The 19,331-nt window shown below is 48.1% G+C and overlaps 1 protein-coding gene across 5 annotated transcripts in view; it reads right to left on the minus strand.

The window, feature by feature from the left end:
- Unkl (unk like zinc finger) overlaps positions 1 to 19,331 on the minus strand; it is a 41,677-nt gene that overhangs the window by 14,528 nt on the left and 7,818 nt on the right. For 4 of the 5 annotated variants that reach the window (XR_015003518.2, XM_085694769.2, XM_085694767.2 and 1 more), the window contains exons 3-9: positions 15,233 to 15,409; positions 14,216 to 14,349; positions 10,084 to 10,219; positions 8,546 to 8,663; positions 7,135 to 7,219; positions 5,895 to 5,977; positions 3,868 to 3,927 (exon numbers count right to left, since the gene is read on the minus strand). Coding sequence is in view for 4 of the 5 variants with exons in the window: in XM_085694769.2 (XP_085550895.2) it covers positions 3,868 to 3,927; positions 5,895 to 5,977; positions 7,135 to 7,219; positions 8,546 to 8,663; positions 10,084 to 10,219; positions 14,216 to 14,349; positions 15,233 to 15,409 (793 nt within the window). In the remaining variant the exon portion in view is untranslated. The remainder of the gene's footprint in view (positions 1 to 3,867; positions 3,928 to 5,894; positions 5,978 to 7,134; positions 7,220 to 8,545; positions 8,664 to 10,083; positions 10,220 to 14,215; positions 14,350 to 15,232; positions 15,410 to 19,331) is intronic. The other variant, XM_085694768.2, reaches the window with a different exon arrangement.

The raw sequence follows: 19,331 nt of genomic DNA on the forward strand, positions 1-19,331 counted from the left end.
TGGACCAGACAGGAAACAAAGAATTCTCCACTTTCTTTTTCAAAACCTGCTTTTGTCTGTCTGCTCTCCCTCTCTAAACGTCCCGCTTGTTTGTTGCACATGCATGTCAGATGGAGCTTCCTCTTGCTCAGCACACACCGGTTCTCCCTTTCTTTCAGTTGAGTTCTAAGTGGGAACTCAACTCCTGTTCCCACTTAGTCCTGGTGATCTTTCCTGTTATTTTCCTTGCCCTCTCAGGAGACAGTCGAACCAGCACCTTAGCTTTCTCAGATCCCCCAAAGATTGCAACACCCCCAGATCAGCATGAAGCAGTCTCGAGAACACAGCGTTCTCAACCCCCACCTCACCTGTGACCCCTTTCTAACAATGCCTCACCTTTTCATAATAAACAAAAGGAAGGAATGTCAGTATTCAGGCATCTGCACTGGCCTGCCCTTGGGGTCCTGACAGGATGTCCTCAGCTGCAGCCACTAAGAGCACCGCCTGTGCATATTCACTACATCCCCCTTTTTAAAAGTGGGGCTGCCCACCTCCTGTTTCTTTTCACTCTCTCTCTCTCTCTCCACCCCCTTCTACCACCCTTGTTCCCAGGGACTGATCTCTGCCCCTTCTCTCTACTTTGCTAATAAACCTCCATGTGAACCTTGTTGCAAGGTGTGACTTCTCTTTGCGGCATTTTTTTAAATTGCAACACCTGTGCTGTCTGCCTTCACCAGTGGGCCCAGTCCAGAGCTGAGCTGGTGCCATGAGCTGGTTAGGCTGAAGTCCATCCCAGACAACTGAGAGGCCAGCATCCTGAATCATAATCACTACTGCCTCCTTCCATCCATCTACCTTAAATTTCAGACCTCACCTAAGTCCAATACCACCAAGAACACATGTACCTCTTTCCAAATAATGGGGAGCATGTCACCCCCAAAGAGTCCTAGTTTAGTAGAGAAGAGACTTCAAGGCCTGTTGCCTGGAATCCAAGGAAAAACCTGTACTGTCACTTCTGGGACTTTAATACTTCAGCAGTTAAGTTGTTCTTCCGAAGGAACAGGTTTGCTTTCCAGCACCCACGTAGGTCACAACCATTTGTAACTCCAGTTCCCAAGGATTCAACTGCCTTCTGTGGACACTAGCTGTGCACAGACCTGCACGCAGACAAAAAACATCCATACACATACAATAAAATACTAAAAATTAAAACAAAACCTCCCTAGACTTTAAACCAGAGACCAAGAATGCAGAGAACTTGTAAAATGGCATGATGTGACTGCCAAGTCATCAGCACAGCTGATCTGAGGGAGCTCAGGCAGGTAATCTCATGCCCACACAGCAGGACACCAGTGCTCCATCTGGGAACTGATAGCCTGCGGCACCGAGGTACCATCCTCGTCCTTCCCAGATTTGTTTGAAGGGGACAACCATACCTCAACTCCTGATTTGTGCATGTGATATCACGGTCTTCAAGGAACCAAAACAGTCCTGCCTCAGAGTGGTACACATTACAGCAGAGGATGTTCCTCTCTTAACCATGTAAGGACGCTGGGAGACTGTATGACTCTGAAAATCAGTAACGTCATCCAAGTCCTTCCCATTCAAGGTCAAAATGGTAACAAATGTACAACCGCAATGGATCAACCTAAGGGTCTGCATCAATGAGAAAGTCAGACATAGCTAGGGCCAGGGACACACCACCAAGGGATACTCCTCTAAAGCCAGCTTTGTCTGCCTGGCTTTTCTCTCTACTTCCTTTTTTCCTTCTCTTTTTTGTTAAAATATACACATGATAAAAGTAATCATTTAAGCTGGGCGGTGGTGGTGCATGCCTTTAATCCCAGCACTCGGGAGGCAGAGGTAGGTGGATCTCTGTGAGTTCGAGGTCAGTCTGGTCTACAAGAGCTAGTTTCAGGACAGGCTCCCAAGTTACAGAGAAACCCTGTCTCGAAACAAACAAAAAACAGTAATCATTTAACCATTCTGGGTTTTATTAATTTTATTTATTGAGAGAGAGAGAGTGTGTGTGTGTATGTGTATGGAGACATGTGCACACCAGAGTACAACTCTTGGGAGTTGGTTCTCTCCTACCTGTGGGTCTCAGGGACCAAACCCAGGTCAGCATGCACAGTAGCAACGTCTTTTACATGCTAAACCTTCTGGTTGGCCCTTAATCAGTATTAAGCATACACTTCTTTGTAGTATTAGGGACTGAGCCTAGGGTCTCACAAACTAGGTGGGCTGGCTAATTTTGTCAACTTGACAAGCTAGAGCTATCTGAAAGGAGAGAACTTCATTGATAAAATGCCCCCATAAGAGCTGGGTACATGGCATTATTATTATTATTATTATTATTATTTACTTCTATTTTATGTGCATTGGTGTTTTGCCTGAATGTGTGTCTGCCAGATTCCCTGGAACTGGAATTACAGACAGTTGTGAGCTGCCATGTGTGTGCTAGAAAGTGAACCCAGATCCTCCGCAAGAGCAGCTGGTGCTCTTAATCACTGAGCCATCTCTCTAGCCCTGGGCATTTTCTTAATTAGTGATTGATGGGAGAGAGTCCAGACTACTGTGGGCGGGGCCACCCCTGGGCTAGTGGTCCTGAGTTCTGTAAGAAAGCAAGCTAAGCAAACCATGATGAGCAAGTCAGTAAGCAACACCCCTCACAGCCTCTGCCTCCAGGTTCTTGCCTTGTTTGAGTACCTGTTCTGACTTCTTTCAATGATGAACAGTGATACATAAATGTAAGCCAATAAATGCTTTCCTCCCCAATTTGCCTTTGGTCATGGTGTTTTACCACAGGAATAGTAGCCCTGACTAAAACACTAGGTAAGTATTCTATCTCTGAGCAACATTCCAAGCCCTTTACTTTTAACCTTTAATACAATATTTTACTACCAAGCCCATGCTGCCCTTAAACTCGCAGTAATATTCTTGCCTCAAGCCTCTCAAGTAGCTGGGATTTTATGTACCTGCACCACAAGACCTGGCTCCCAGTGTATACTTCTGTGTCATTAATTACATTCACTCTTGGGAAAACACCATCACTACCAATTTCCAGAACCCTTCCCCTTCCCAACTGATACTCTGTCCTTGTGACCCAGGAACACCTCATCCTCCTTTCCTTGCCCTGGCTCCATGAGAGCAGAAAACAGGGGAGGATAAAATCTTTCCCACAGGCCAGGAGGTGGTGGCACACACCTTTAATCCCAGCACTAGGGAGGCAGAGGCAGGTGAATCTCTGGGAGTTCAGGCCAGCCTGGTCTACAGAGCAAGTTCCAGGACAGGCTAGGCTCCAAAGCTACAGAGAAACCCTGTCTATAGATCTTGTACGTTAAGATAAGGACACTGACTGGACTAAATGGTGTCTTTGTAAGACATGAGGACAGAGACGTGCACCAAGGGGTAATCCTGTGAGGCCACAGAAAGCACACAAGGCTGTGGGCCTGACCCCACCTCGACCTCAGTCTCTGACCTCCAGACTGGGAAATGGAGCTGTTACTTAAGTCTGTGCCTGAGATACTGTTACAGTGGCCGTAGCTGCTGATTTCCCCAGAGAGAAATGCCACAGGCTTTAATTTTGTTGTTTTCAAGGACACAACATTTTTTTTTGTGGGGAGGGCGGGCTTGACACAGGGTTTCTTTGTGTAGCCCTGGCTGTCCTGGAACATGCTCTGTAGACCAAACTGGCCTCGAATTCAGAGATCCGCCTGTCTCTGCCTCCCGAGTGCTGCGATTAAAGGTATGTGCCCCTACCACCCAGTCATAGCTTAAATATTTTCTAATAAAACAAAGGACACACAAATATGAGCCAAAAAAAAAGATCAAAACAGAACAAAAGCCATACTCTCTAGCTGCAGTCACACGGCCCCAGAACTGTACCTGCTTGCTGTCCTCACTAGTTTTCTGGTTTCCTTCAGAGGGAGAGTCTTTCTGTTTGGCCTACAAGAGAAGGGCTGCTCAGGTTGGAAAGGCAAGGGGGAGATATCTTATGAAAACACACAGACCCACACTTTGCTTGTAATCCCAGCACAAAACAGGCTGGAGCAGGAAGATCTTAAGTTTGAGACCAACCTAGGTTATATAATAAGACCTTGCCTCAAAACAAAATTGAACAAACAATCACAAAAACAAAACACCACAAAAGTACAAGTCCTCAAAGACATGAGAAACCGAGTTGTTCTTATGGGTCATGTCCATTTGTAACAAAGCCCCTTTCACACTTGGATCACTCAGGACTGACAGTCTGTGGGGCACTACACATGCACCAAGAGCCAAGCAGTTGTTCAATAAAAAGGGCTGGGCATGGGCTCATGAATTCATCACATTAAACAGGCCCTCATATGAAGTGATCAAATGCAAGAGTATCATGTTGGGGACTAGAACTAAGAACCCTGGTCTCCTGTTTGACCCAAATAGCATCGAGGCTGACAGCACAGGAGTGTGGGTATTGCCCTAGGGAGACCCTTGAGGGAGAATAGCTCCGGCCATTCAAGGTGGTCCTGTGAGGGTTTTGTGACAATCCCAAGGGAAAAGTGGCAAGTTCTGGATATTACAGAGTGCCAGCAGCGTTCCGGGCACTAAAGCAGTAATGAATGCAGAGATGCTGCCTCCACAGGCATCTCAGTCCAGGTAGACCACCACCACACATTTTGGGTACCCAGGACATCTCACTGACACCAGGGGCAGCAGCATCACGGAAGGCGCTGAAGTGTATTACCAGAGTCTTACCGAGCTGCACTGGGCCTCCCCTGAGCTGACACTAGCAGAGGATACCTGCGGCACCCAGGACAGATTCAGATGCTGCCCTGTCAGCCACAAAGGACCATCCTCAGGCAGAAGAGGCAAAAGAGCTAAGTGACTAAGACCTAGACCATGAACAGACATTTCCTGAGTCTCAGGGGCCTATCAATAGACCCAAGGTCCACCCAAGTGGCCTCGGCAAGAGAGTGAAGTGACACACAAGTGCATGAGCTAAGCAGAATGGCGGGTTTAGGGTTGTTCAACAAATTCAAGAATTGTTCTTTTGCTTTTGCTTTTCTTTTTTTTAAAATTTATCTATTTATATGTATACAGTGTTCTACCTGCATGTATGCTTATATACCAGGACACCAGATCTCATTACAGATGGTTGTGAACTACCATGTGGTTGCTGGGAATTGAACTCAGGACCTCTGGAAGAGCAACCAGTGTTCTTAACCTCTGAACCATCGCTGCAGCCCCTTGTTTTTGTTTTTCAAAACAAAAGGGCTTTTCTGTGTAGTCCTGGTTGTCCTAGAACTCACTCTGTAGACCAAGCTGGCCTCAAACTCAGAGATCCACCTCCGCTTCTTGAGTGCTGGGATTAAAGGCCTACATCACCACTGACCAGAAAATTCATGAATATTTCAATGTTACTCAAACAGTTTTAGAAGCAAATACTAGTTTCAGTCCATTTTTGAAAAGACTGTCCCCACACTGAGAGCCCTCCTCAGGATTTACTCTAGTGGCCGACCCAGGCACAAACAGGAAGTGGTTTCTAAGTATGATGAGACCATTCATCCTCATCATAGCCATCAGATACACGATGGCCTCATCCAACACTTGGGCGTGTTGAGTAGCACAGACTGGGCATGCCACATCAGATACCATTTGTTGATGACCTCCAACTGCCTAGGAACCTAACAGCCCAAGGGATCGGCAAAAATGAGGGAGGCAAGGCACCGGGTGCCTGCTAAAGCAAGATTCCACCAGTCAGCATACCAGGAGTGTGTCCTGCTCCAGCCTTGGCAGGAATATAGTCACGATTTTTCTAGACTCTTTTAGAAGGAACCACAATGTAGGCTGCCTCCAACCACACCACCCAAATGCCAAATGTCATCTCATCTCTGTCCCCAACAGTGTGATTAAGCCAAGCAATGTCCACTTACACTTCCAGGCTGGCTGCTGTAAGTCGAGGCGCTGTTGGAACTGAGGTCACGGCAGCTCCAGTCATTCACCATTCCCAGGCTCTCTACCAAGAAGAAAGAGTAGCTGGCATTGAGGAGCTGACAGCTGGCCCACGGAAGAGGTGGAAAGCACAGGCTGGTGTTATAGCCACTTCCCCTTTCCTGGATGGCAGGCCAACCCTCACAGAGCCACTTAATCTTTTCTTTTTCATTTCTTTCTAGGGGCTGCAGATACTCAATGGTTAGGAGCATTTGCTGCTCTTGCAGAGGACCTGGGTTCAGTTCCTAGAACTCACATGGTAGTTCACAACCATTTGTAACTCCAGTTCCAGGGAATGCAACACTTTTGGCTTTTGCAGGCACCAGGCACGCGTGTGGTGCATGTAAATACATACAAACAAAACACTCACATGCATAAAACAAATAAATGTATTTTTTAAAGTCTATTTTTAAGTATGTGTACGACATGCATCTCTGTGTGGGTATGTACATTTGAGTGCAGGTATCCCAAGAGTGGTGGTTTTGGGCCTCTCATTCCCTTCAAGAGCAGTACATGCTCTTAACCACTGACCCATCTCTCTAGCTCCCAAACAGTACCATTTGGATTCAATAATTTTAATATGAAAATCACATGTCAAGTGTGAACAGAACAGTGGCCATCCCAACTTAGACAGGAAGTGAAGTTCATACTTTGTAATTATTTTATAAACACCAGAACCCACACTCCGGGGAGGGGGGAGACGACCACATAGCTTTAGAGCATCTAATATGAGCCTATTGACAATTACTGACTACTAGGCTCTGGGCAGCTAGTCAAGCCTAATTAAGAGACCTCAGTATCTCCTCCAGCTACATGGACAGACACTGACTTCACAGAGTCACTGCCACTCAGTCCCACTAGAACAGTAGCTCAGGGAAGGTGTAGGTGAGCAGGTGAATGACAGATCTGGATCTCCCTGAGGTACATGCAGCCCAGTAGTCCGGCCTGTCCCAGATGTAAAGGCAGGTCCAGCCATGGAGCGTGAGCCCCCACCCCAGCCATCTAAATGAACATGACATTATGTATAGATGCGGCCAGTTCCCAGGTCACAGTGCTGAGTCACCACTCAAAGCTGGCTTTGGATGAGACAAAACTCAGCGAGATTCTGTGGAGCTGCTGAGTGAGGTATGTGGTCACATGGAGGCCAAGGTGGTCCCGGGAGGATGAAGGTTGTCTACTTACTCTCAACATGTGCAAAGGCACAGAAAGGGCCCCGAGGGCAGTAGCCAGTCTGGCGCATATCGTTGCATTTTGTAGATTTGTAGATCTAGGAAATAAGACAAAAGACAGATGCTTATTCATCTGGGTTTCTGTAAGAAGAACACAGTTGGTTGCTCAGAACACACCAGCAATCAGACTGCGTGGGCTCTTCTAGTTGCAGACTGGATATGCAGTCTCCAAAAGTTCATGGAAGGCCTGGTTCTCAGGACTAAAAGATGGTGAAACCTGAACAAGTCAGGGCCTAGTGGGCAGTCCCTAGAATAAGGAGGCACGCTCTTGTGGGGGCAGGGCAGGCCCAAAGCTATGGGACCATGTAATCATAGATGGGAACCTCTAGAACTTCGAACTACACAAACCTTTTCTTTCCAGTGATGGAAGGTGGCCACCACACTGTTTGCCCCTAGATGCCCGTGGTCCTGAACACCCACCTCCTCTGAAGATATTGGTCAGGGCCAAACCCGTCTATCAGACCACCACGCAAAGGCACTCTTCTACTTGACATCTCTGCCTAACTCTGAGATACAGCAGAAGCTCAAGCGAGGCCTGCTCAATGACTACAGCATCAACCTTGTGATGAGACAACTCACCATGGCAACCAGGGAAAGGACAAACAAGCCTCGGCACCAGGAACTCTACCCCAAGGGGCATTATTGCCCAAATACCAAAACCATACCATCTGTTACAGAGGCTCGGGAAGGGCATGATAACAGTACCCCTGTGCTAACAGACTTAAGCCTACATAGAGAACCATTTCCTTCAGATTCTCCAGCCTTGCCCCAGCTCCCTGAAGTCTCAGGGCTCCAAGGACAGTTCTGCTTCTTCATTTTAACTCAAATCTAAGTGTGTTCTGCTTGGTGACTGAGTAGTCAAAGTGAACTCCTAAGGACAGGGCCAAACACCTATCTAGACCATTCCACGGGACAGGCAGTCCTGACCGTCCTGGTGGTAACCTTTGAATCCCTGGAACACCCTCACTAGTGAGAGCCTCAGGGCTAGGCAGTTCATCTCACATGGCACACAGGGTGGAGCTGTGGGCCACACGAGGTCAGCTGGACCCCAATAGGCACTGGCAATAGAGCAGCCATGACCAGGGGGGTGAGTGGAACCCTCTAGTAAAACTGTCCCTCCCTGGTCAGACTCCTTGTTCTGGGAGAGGGAAGTGCTGTCCTCACTCCCTGAGGGTCTTTCCACATGACTCCTTCCGACCTGACCCCATTCCCCAACTCCTCCTAGGCTGATTTACTACCTTCTCAGTGTAATCCAACAGTGTGCACTGAGTAGCGTTTCTGAGTCCTAAGTGCCCTTCCAGTGAGGGTTCCACGCACAGCAAGCCCCTGTTGAGATGCCCCGCCCCCACCTGCCCAATGCCTACCTCAGGATGGAATTGTTGCTCCGTGCGGGAATGGCAGTACTGACAGCTGTCCCCACCGTCACACCGTGAGGGCTCGCCCCACTCGTCACCGTGTTTCACACTAGGGCAGGGTGTAGACCTAGAGTAGGAAGAATGCACCGGTGTGCTCAGAACATGGCTCCCAACAGTGACCATGCTGCCCCGCACTCCCCACCTGAGCTGGGGCTGCCCGTGTCGGTGCAGAGACCCACAACAGGTGTTGGTCCAGGGCTCTGCCTTCTGGAGCAAAGCAGAATCTGAAACTTGAAGCTGTTTTCAAGACTCTTAGCTTAAATGACCCACATTCCCCACACTTTCCACACTTTCTGGCAGTTTCACGACCACTCATTTGGGGTTTATAGTCAGAACTCCCACCTCTGGGGCTCCTTCCCTTTATCTGATTTTCCATCCTTTTTACAAGGCTATTCATTGGTCCTCTTAAAGCCTGCAGTGGTGACACAGCACCACCAATCTGTATTATTCCTGGATGTTACTCAGGTCTCTTGACCCTGAGGCTATTCAGAAAGCAGTGAAGTCACAAATCCACCATCTTCATCTATCAGAACAGGTGTTTCTGGGCACTCAAGGGGACATGGGAAGAAAAGGCACAGGCTCAAAGAGGAGCCTGTGGGGACTGAGGTATGGGCCACCGGGAGTGCTGACTGCAAGCCCAACGGGAGGCCAGCAATACAGACAGGGGCGACTGGAGGCAGAGTGGATGATGCTTTGGAAAATGCAGGTGAGAATCAAGAGGGCAAGAAGTTGAGCATCCCCCAGAGTTCTCCATCTCCAGACTCAGTGCCCTACTATCAGCCTGGAAGGTGAACTCTGTCTCACATCCCAGGAAAGCCCAATGTGCAGTGCCTGCTGGGTGGGACGCAGCCCTGACATTGCAGAGGTGCAGAGGTGGTACATTACATTGTACAGGGGTGATGCATTATAACCAGAAGTGCCAGTGGAAACACACAGGCTGCGGGGGGTGGGGGGGGTGTCCCAGCTGTGTTTCCTATCCCTCGAGGGCTACCAGTGGGCAGATCATGTGGGAACCACTGTGTCTGAGTGCAACCTGTCCTATAACTAGCTCATATACACCAGGCTGGCCTCGAACTCACAGAGATCCACTTGCCTCTGCCTCCCAAGTGCTGGAATTAAAGGTGTGCATCACCACCGCCCAGCACAAGCCTAGCCCCTTTAAGACAGTTTTCTTGCTACGGGCTGACAGCATTGCTGTGCAGGAATCCTCAATGGGAGAACTTGAAGAGTGGACATGTCTATGACAACAGCATGGAAAATGATCCTCCTCCCCAGAATGGGGTACAAGGGTCACAGGAAAAAAATTAAAGAAGCCTCATGACCCTGCCTCTGTCAGATGAACAGAGGCAGCAGGAGCTGCAGAGCAATCAGGCCAGTGGCTACAGTGAAGATAGATATTCTAGAGCCAGAGCAGATCCCTGATGGGGAACATGGGGAACACCTGGAAGATGGCTCAGGATCCTCCTGTCTGTCATCCCTAAACCCACCTGTACTGGAACCTCCTGGGGTTCCGACGGCGGTCTCTGCTGTTGTGGTAGTGTGGACAGGCGTAGCCCTGGCGACATAGGCGTGGTGGCTTTGGGCACTGCTCTGTCTTATAGCTGCCCAATACGAAGTTACTATCTGTAAAACAGATGCAAGAAAACCTGGCCTTGAGTGCTCACAGTAACATCAGGCATAGCAGTTCAAAGTCCAGACACATCCATCACCACTGAGTAGATAATCAAACACAGCTCACCTGTCAGGAAGGACCAGCCCTGATTGTACTTACTATGGATTGCCCCCAAAGACACAATACACAGTCGGAGATGCCAGGTACAAGGCTGTAAGTATGACCAATGTACGTAGGATGTACACAGTAGAGAAACCCAGAGATGAAAGAACACCAGAAGACAGAGATCAAGGCCAGTCTTAGTGAAATGAAGCCCCCTCTCAAAAGAAAAAGAACTGAAATGGCAGTCAAGTGATGATCACACACTTGTGTGACCGTATTAAATCACTGCTAGGCTAAGGACACGGTTAGTGGTCTTACAGGCCTGCGAGCCTGCCTAGAATTCCATCGTTCAGAGCGCAGACCCAGTGAGCAGTGGGTACAACTCAAAGACCTGGTATCAATGAATAAGAAGAGAGAGTGATAGAGGATGAGAGCTTCTGCACATAACCAGACACAGCATTTGCCCACAAACACGTATTCACAGGCACGCACATACCTACCCCACACACAAGCCAACGACGGAAACAGCTTTTCTGAGAAAATGCTTGTCCCCAGCTCACTGACCCACTCCCATTCTCAGGAATGTCTTCTCTTTCTTGAACTGCTTCTATCACCTTAAGAAACAGTCAGCTTTCTGAGATGTAACCCTAACCTCGACAGGCTCGGGTGATGACGGGCCAGTGTAGGTCTAGGTACAGTGTACCTGCTGTCTGGCTCTACTGTGGATGCTGTTGATAAGGCTGGGGTGCACAGGAGCACAGGCCAGGGTTTCCTCCTCAGTCTGCTGTGAACACAGTACTCTTAGGCCAGCGAGACAGCTCAGCACTGACTGCATAAACTCAGTCACCTGAACTCCATCTCTGGAACCCACAGTGGAAGGGGAGAAATGATCCCCACAAGCCGTCCTCAGACCGCTACCCAAGACCACAGCATCTGGATGCCACTCCCACCTCTAATGACGACGATGGGGGAGGAGATGAAATTCCTACTTTCAAAAATGCTTAACATTTTAAAACAAACAAACAAAACAAAACAAACACGTTACATGTAATCCAGGCTGGCTTCAACCTCCCGTGTCTGTCTCCCTGGTGCTGTGATCAGAGATGTTAGCCATCATGCTACCTTGGATTGTGTTGGAGATTAAACCTCAGATCTTTTGTTAGGGAGGTGCTGGGGACTGAACCCAGGACCTAGCAAGTGATCTTATAGAGTTACACAAACCCAACTCTCCTTTTACTTTCTTTTTTTTTTAAAAAAAAAAACTTTATTTAACTTTTTATTTCATGCACATTGGTATAATGATGTCAGATTCTCTTGAACTGGATTTACAGACAGCTGTGAGCTGCCATGTGGGTGCTGGGAATTGAACCTAGGTCCTCTGGAGGAGTAGTCAGTGCTCTTAACCAATGAGTCATCTCACCAGCCCTCCTTTTACTTTCTATTTTGAGACAGGATCCCATTAATTGATCAAGTTGGCCTAGATTTTGCAATCTTGCTCAGACTCAGACTCCCAAGTGGTAAGATTACAGGTATATACCGGACAAGCCCAGCTCAATATCTATGTTAACTCTATGAAACACTCTTGCTATGTAGCCTAGGCAGGGCTTCAGTTCATAATTGTCCTTCTTCAGCCTCCTGAGTGCTGGACTCACAAAGTGTGTATCATCAACGTTCAGTTTAAAAATGATTAACTTCATGCTGGGTGGTGGTGGCACATGCCCTAATCCCAGCACCTGGGAGGCAGAGGCAGTTGGATCTTTGAGTTCGAGGCCAGTATGGTCTATAGAGTGAGTTCCAGGACAGCCAGGGCTACACAGAGAAACCCTGTCTCAAAACAAAAAAAGTTAACTTTGAGGCGGGCTATGATAGCACACACCTTTAATTCCAGTACTGGAGAGGCAGAGGCACGCCTATCTCTATGAGTTCACGGTTGGCCTGGGCCACATTAGTGAGACCCTATCTTAAAAACAAAACAAAGCCCAAGCAAATAAAAACGTGAATAAAGATCCATAAAAATCACCTCCTTTCTTTCCTTCTTGCTCAGCTAAGTCTACCCTACAGAGACGTGGTTCTCACCTCCCACCTGTGACACTGGATCAGATGCCCACTTGGCAGAGAACACTTCCTGCCAACAGGGAGGCTGCTGAACAGAGCAGAAAGGTGATAAAAACAAAGCCAGACATGATGCTGCTGCCACACCATCCTCGAGCTAAATATCACACCCTGTCCCTGACTTTGGGACGGGCTACTGGAATCTCCCTCTGCAATTGAGACTGGAAAGGCAGTGTCCCCTCTCCTCTCCAAACACCTGCAATGTGATAACAGGCCATAGCTTGTCAGCACTGAGCCAGGTGGGGCAATGAAGAGAGAACAGTGTGAGTCTCAGTGCTGCCAGCCAGCATGGTGGGAGGACCACAGTAAGAAGTGGACGTAGAGTCAGAAACAGCTCCACAGCCATGCTGTTAATTTATCCCAGCCTCTGACCCCTAGCTCAACTCATTTTATCCACCGAGGGAAGAAGACTGCAGGAAGACAATTCACAGCTGAACTAACTACAGTTTGAATGCACTACTTACAAACTAGAAAGTCCTGAGCAGACCAAGTCGGGGGGGGGGGTGCATCAAGACTGAATATATTTCTCAAAACATCACAGACTGGACATACCTTCACACAGATATGCATAATTAAGAAAATAATAAAAAACAAATCTTAAAAAAAAATAACCATGTATGTTGACAGAGGTCTTTGATCCCGGCACTCTGGAGGCAGAAGCAGGATCTCTATGGGTTCAAGTTCAGTCTGATCTACAGAGCAAGTTCCAGGACAGCAAGGTTACACAAGAAATCTTGTCTTGAGAAACCAAAACCAAACCAGAACAACAACAACAACAAACAGAAAAATCTTCACAGACCCTGGGTAACACACGACTACCCCTCCCTTACTATGGAATTTCCTTTGTGTGTGGGTACACGTCCTTGAGAGCACGCGTGGAGCCAGAGGCTGACGTCAAGTATCTTCCTTTAGTGCTCTCACCTCAGCACTACTTCATGTGTAGGAGTCTTTGTCTGCATGTGTGTCTGTGTAGCATGTGTGTGCCTGGTGCCCATGGAGGCCCCTGGAACTAGAGTTACAGACTGTTGTGAGCAGCCATGTGGATGCTGGGGAACACTCTGGTCCTCTGGAATAGCAGCCAGTGCTCTCAACTTATTGTTTGAAACCCAGAGTTTACCAACTGGCTGACCTGTCTGGATAACAAGCCTTTAAGATCCTCCTGCCTCTATCTCCTTAGGGCTTGGACTGAAGGCCTGCACTGTAGCTCTCAGGCTTTCTAAGGGATCCTGGGCATCATACTCAGATCCCAATGCTTATACAGCAAGCACTTTCCTCCCTGAGCCATCCTCCAAGCCCCTAAAAGGGTGATTTTTATGCATCTTTTACCACAAAACTAGACTTTTATTCTTCACAACTATCATTCATTGAGCCTGCAGGGAATATGGGTTTCACAGCTCCAAGTGACATGTCAAGGACAGACAAACATCTGATTTAAGCTCCAGACACACAGAAACCCAGGTTTAGGCAGGTGGACCTGACTTTAATAGGGTAGGTGACAGCAGACAACAGCTAGCAACATGCTGGAACACGCAGACTGGAAGTTGCTGTGGTCCCTGAACACTTCCCTCAGCCCCACAGCCAACCAGCACCACCCACAAAGACGCCAGGTGGTATGAAGGGTCAGCACAGTCGGGGACCAGATGGCTGGGTTCAAATCCCCTTTGGCCATCTGCTTCCTAAATGGCTGACAGCTAGCAGTGGACTGAGGAACCTTGATTTTTCTTCCGATCCTCCTGCAGGTTATGTACCAAGTGAAAGGTCACAGCTCTCCCCTGCAGTAAGCCTGGGCTTACCTTGCCACCGAGGATCCTCACCCAGGATCTTCTCGATCATGGCCTGGCTGGCCAAGACTCCAGGTTGCAGATCAGGTACACCATCCCCACCGCTGAGTTGGCCATTCTGTAGGGCTTCCTGAGCCTGAAGCTCCCTGTAACCAATAGCACAGCACAACAGTTACAGCCTGAACGTCCCTAGAGGTGGGGAAAGCCAGCAAAATTCATGGCTCCGAAGTCACTTGGTTAGTCACTTCACTGGCACTACCTGGAGGTTTAGGGCCAGACTACAGTGGCAGCAAACACAGGAGCAGTCTTAGGACACCAGAGCTGGTTCATTTACAAAGGATCTGCCCCCACTTCCCACTCCTTCTATTTCAGACAGGGTCAATGTAATCCTGACATTCCTAGAACTTGCTAGGTAGACCAGGCTGTTCTGAAACTTAAAGAGATCCGCCTGCCTCTGCCTCCTGAGTGCTGGGATTAAATGCATGCATCACCATACCTGGCTTTTTTTTTTTTTTTTTTTTTTTGAGTAGAGGGACTCGCTCTGCTGTAGCCCAGAATGCTCTGGTATTTATTGTTGCCCTATATTGCAGACAGGGCTTGAACTTGTGGCAGCCTGAGTCTGACTCGGTCTCCCAAGTGTTAGGATATTATAGGCTCTACTTTCCACAGCAGCTAGGTACACATGGTGTTAATCCGTCTAGACGGAAAGCATTACACCATTGTCCCTATTTGTGGCTCACAATACACAAGGAAACAGTGAGAACAGATTGGGACGGCCAGGGATGGACCTCCGTGGGGAGAGTGCTTGCATGAAGCCCTGGGTTTGACCCTTAGCCACCATAAATTGGGCACAGCTGCAAGCTCTGTAATCTTAGCACCCAAGAAAAGGTAGGAGGACAGTTTGAAGTCAGTGTAGCATACACAGCAGCTCCGGTCCCCAAGCTGGGGCTCAGAAAGAGATGCTTTGAAGCAAAGACGCCAGAAGCAGCAAAGGGAGGAAGCTGGTCCCGAGGAAGGCACCCTACTCACCTAATGTCACACACAGGTGGCCGCAGGTCCAGGGGCCCATGTGCGAAGGCACAGTGCAGGCCATTCTTCACACAATGGCCCCGTGCATCTGTCTCATGGATGCACGTGCCTGTCTTGTAGTAGCGCAGGTGGTACTTGCGCTCAGTGTCCCCAGTCGTTCGATGCAGGTAGGGGCATCTGGGAAGCAGAGGGGTGAACACACTGACTAGTTCTTGTAGACATAAAGCTGACCCTGAGGTCCACCGGTCTCCCGCTGGACCTGGAGTAGCTGCTTCTCTATTCCTGCACACCAAGGTCTGCTCTTACTGAATGAGTACTGTCCTCTACCCTATGGCGTAGACCCTTTCCTTATCTTACCATGCACTGCTACTGGTGCCGGTCAGTTTTCTGTCAACTTGACACAAGCCAGGAACATATGGGACCAGGGAACCTCAGCCGAGAAAATGCCTCCATCAGACCAACCTTTCGCAAACCTGTGAGGCATTTTCCTGATTGATGGTTGATGTGGGAGGGTCCAACACTGGGCAGGTGATCCCAGGTTGTACAAGAAAGCAAACTGAGCTGGGTGGTGACGGCGCACGCCTTTAATCCCAGTACTGAGTAGGCAGAGGCAGATGATCTCTGTGAATTTGAGGCCAGACTGGTCTACAGAGAGAGTTCCAGGACAGCAAGAGCTATACAGAGAAACCCTGTCTCGAAACAAAAAAGAAGAAAGCAAAGCGAGCAAGCCAGTGAGACTGTACGCAGAGCTCTTCCAGGGCGTCTGCTTCAGTTTCCGCCTCACCTTCCCTCAGTGACGGACTGTGACGTGGAGTGGGAGTCAATTAAACCCTTTCCTCCCCCCCAAACTGCTTTGGATCAGAATGTTTTAGCACCGAAAGAAAAAAGCAAACTAAGACATTATCCTTATTATCACTAATTACTATGCCAAAATTAATAGACCACATAAAGACAGAGGCTTGACTGATGAGAACGTTACAGGCCTCGTCTTTGTTGAGACAGGGTCTCACGTAACCAACAGCCTTACTTCCTCTGGCTTCCCTCCACTCCATTGCCAGTGCTAAGATTACCACCACACCCAGTTTATGTGGTGCTAGCTAGGGGTTGAACCCAGGGCTTTGGGCACATGGAGCAAACAATGAGCTACACAGTCACGACCTTTTAACTGATTTTATTTTATTTACTTTTAAAGTAGTGTTCAGGTAACTTTAAGTCAACGGTTTACTTTTGTTTCCCGGAAGTTCTGGGAATTGAACCTGGGACTGCGAGCATGCTGGGCAAGTGCTCTATCACTGAATTACAGACTTTTAGTTAATGTAGTAAATAAAGTTTTAAAAAAAAGTATCTCACCAAGAAAAGAATGAATTTTATTACAAATAAGCATTAAAGCACAGACCATCATACAAAAAGTCTGGAACGACAAGAGTGGTATCTTTTCCCTCTTGAAGTCATATTACATAGGAAGCAAGTAACTGCCAAAGCTGTGCCCATCACTTCTCTCAAACTGGGAGGTAAACTATGTCAAGTTCGTATTTTGAGACAGGTCTTATGTATGCCAGGCTGGCCTCAAACTTGCTATGTACCCCAGGATGTTCTTGAACTCCTAATTCTCCAATCTCTACATCTCAAGTGCCAGAACTACAGTGGATGCCAACCGAGCCTTTACTACTTTTTCTAAGAAATGTTTTAATACATTATTTTTGTCTACGTTTTGGTCCAACAACCCCAGAAGTCTGTTCTTTCCAGGACTTAACTCATGATGTTATTTGGCGGCAGTTACCTTTATCTAAGCTGTTTCATCAGTTCTGGATCTCACTACATAGATCTGGCAGGCTCAGAACCCCTATTAGACCAGACTGGCCTCAATCCCTGAGATCTACCTGGTTCTGCCTCCTGAACGCTGGGATTAAAGGTATATGCCACTGCTTTCAGCCCTGAATAAATTTTTGTTTTTGGTTTTTCCAAGACAGGGTTTTCTCAATGTATCCTTGGCTGTCTTGAAATTCTCTCTGAAGACCAGGCTAGCTTCGAACTCACAAATACCTGCCTGCCTCTGCCTCCTGAGTGCTGGGGCTAAAGGCGTGCACCACCACCACCACCCAGCTTAAATAAAATCCTTCAATGTGCACTCTTGTCATCCACACAAGTCATGCCATCTTTCTGACAAGCTATTATCAGAGAAGGTGAGGGTGACTTCTGGGTCCACATCCTGTTGTTTCCAAGGACCCCAAAGAGGGAGAGGGGTCAGGAAGAACCAAGGCAGAACCTGGGGCAAAATCGAAGAGATAGGGCAATGTCACATCACAATCACACGGCAGGCACATGGCTACATGTGCCCAGAAGTCACAAACAGCCAGAGAAACGAGAACAGAGCAAAGAGGTCTCAGACTGTAGGGTGTGAGAGAGATGACGACAACACTACAACGCATCCTCACGCAGAATGAAATGGGCCTCACCTCCATTTACAGCCCACATCTACCTTGCAGTGACCAGGAATGTGCCCATTCCAGTACTCACTCATTATAACTGCCATCCAACTAGAGAAAACGGTGGGACACAGAAAAACATCACTCCAGAGGGGTAGGGAGAGAGGTCCCTACACTGCAGCGGCAACTCACCAACCCTTATCCACTCCCTCAATTTCACACTGAAATCTATGTCCATTCCCATGGGATTTGCTCTGACTTGTGCTGAGGGGCACCTTGCTTCTCTGCTCCAGGACCATTGCCATGGCAACCAGAGCCCAGCCTGAGATCTCTCCACATAGCAGCTGCGTTTTCACTGCCTCACACTCTTTTCTGCTCGGCCAGGCAGTCACTGCCCACTACTCTGTGGCCTCAAAGCCTGAGCTCAGATTAAATATAAATAAAATACCTTAATGATGACATGCTTATTTTTTTCCTGTATAATTTTTCTTGACAGGGTTTCTCGTGTAACAGCCCTGACTGGCCTAGAACTCGCTTTGTAGACCAGGCTGGCCTTGAACTCAGAGACTCGCAGAGGTCCACCTGTGTTTTCCTCCTGAGTGCTGGGATTAAAGGAATGTACACCACTGCACATCTCGAGCTTCCACTTCTAAGACTTCGAGCAGTCTGTTTTGTGTCTCGATGGCGGTGGTGTGTGTCACTGTTCTTACCTGTGATGTCTCTGTGGAAAGACCCTTACATAGTATTTCATATAAATACTCATGGGGGATCAGTCGTGATGGTGTACACCTTTAACCCAGCACTAGGGACCTAGAGGAAGGCATATCGCTGTGAGTTCAAGGCCAGCCTTGTCTACAAAGCAAAATACATACTGAGATCCTGTCTCAAAAAATATAAAGGTAAAAAGTTGTAGGGCCTAGGGCTTAAGCAAAAGCTGAACTCCCTGGAGGGTGAGTGGGCATAGAGCTGCAACTGTGCAAACCTCTGCCATAAATGGAAGGTGTGAGCAGCCCAGATAGCTGGAGCACCATATGTAAAAGGCAGACACAGGAAGATCTCTGAGTTAGAGGCCAGCCTGGTCTAGAGAGCCAGTTCCAGAACAGACAGGGCTACAGAGAAACACTATCTCAGAAAAAAAAAAAAAAAAAAGGAAGAAATGGAAACCCAGCAGGTTACCCCAGCGTGGTGGTTTGACTGAGAATGGCTGTCACAGGCTCATATATGTGAATGTGTGCTCAGCAGGGACCGGCACTAGGTGAAAGGGATTTAAGAGGTGTGACCTTGTTGGAGGAAGTGTGTCACTGGGGATAAGCTTTGAGGTTTCAAAAGCTGAAAGCAGGCCCAGTGTCTGTCTCTTCCGGCTGCCTGTGAATCCAGATGCAGAACTCTCAGCTCTACCTCCAGCACCATATCTGCTTGCCTGCCACCATGCTTCCCACCATGATAATAATGAGACTAAACCTCTGGAACTGTAAGCCAGCCAGAGATAAATGCTTTCTTTGGGAAGAGGTGCTGTGGTCATGGTGTCTCTTCATAGCAATAGAACACCGACTAAGATAAAGCTTCCATAAAGATCCACAATGAGAAAGGAGCCCTCTTATATCCACCTAGGCAATATCTGTTCCCAGATGCCCCAAGTATCTTTAGATGGGAGAGAGATGCCCTGTGAGCCA

This window comes from Myodes glareolus, chromosome 9 (assembly GCF_982192425.1).
Source record: "Myodes glareolus chromosome 9, mMyoGla1.1, whole genome shotgun sequence".
NCBI classification, from domain to species: domain Eukaryota; kingdom Metazoa; phylum Chordata; class Mammalia; order Rodentia; family Cricetidae; genus Myodes; species Myodes glareolus.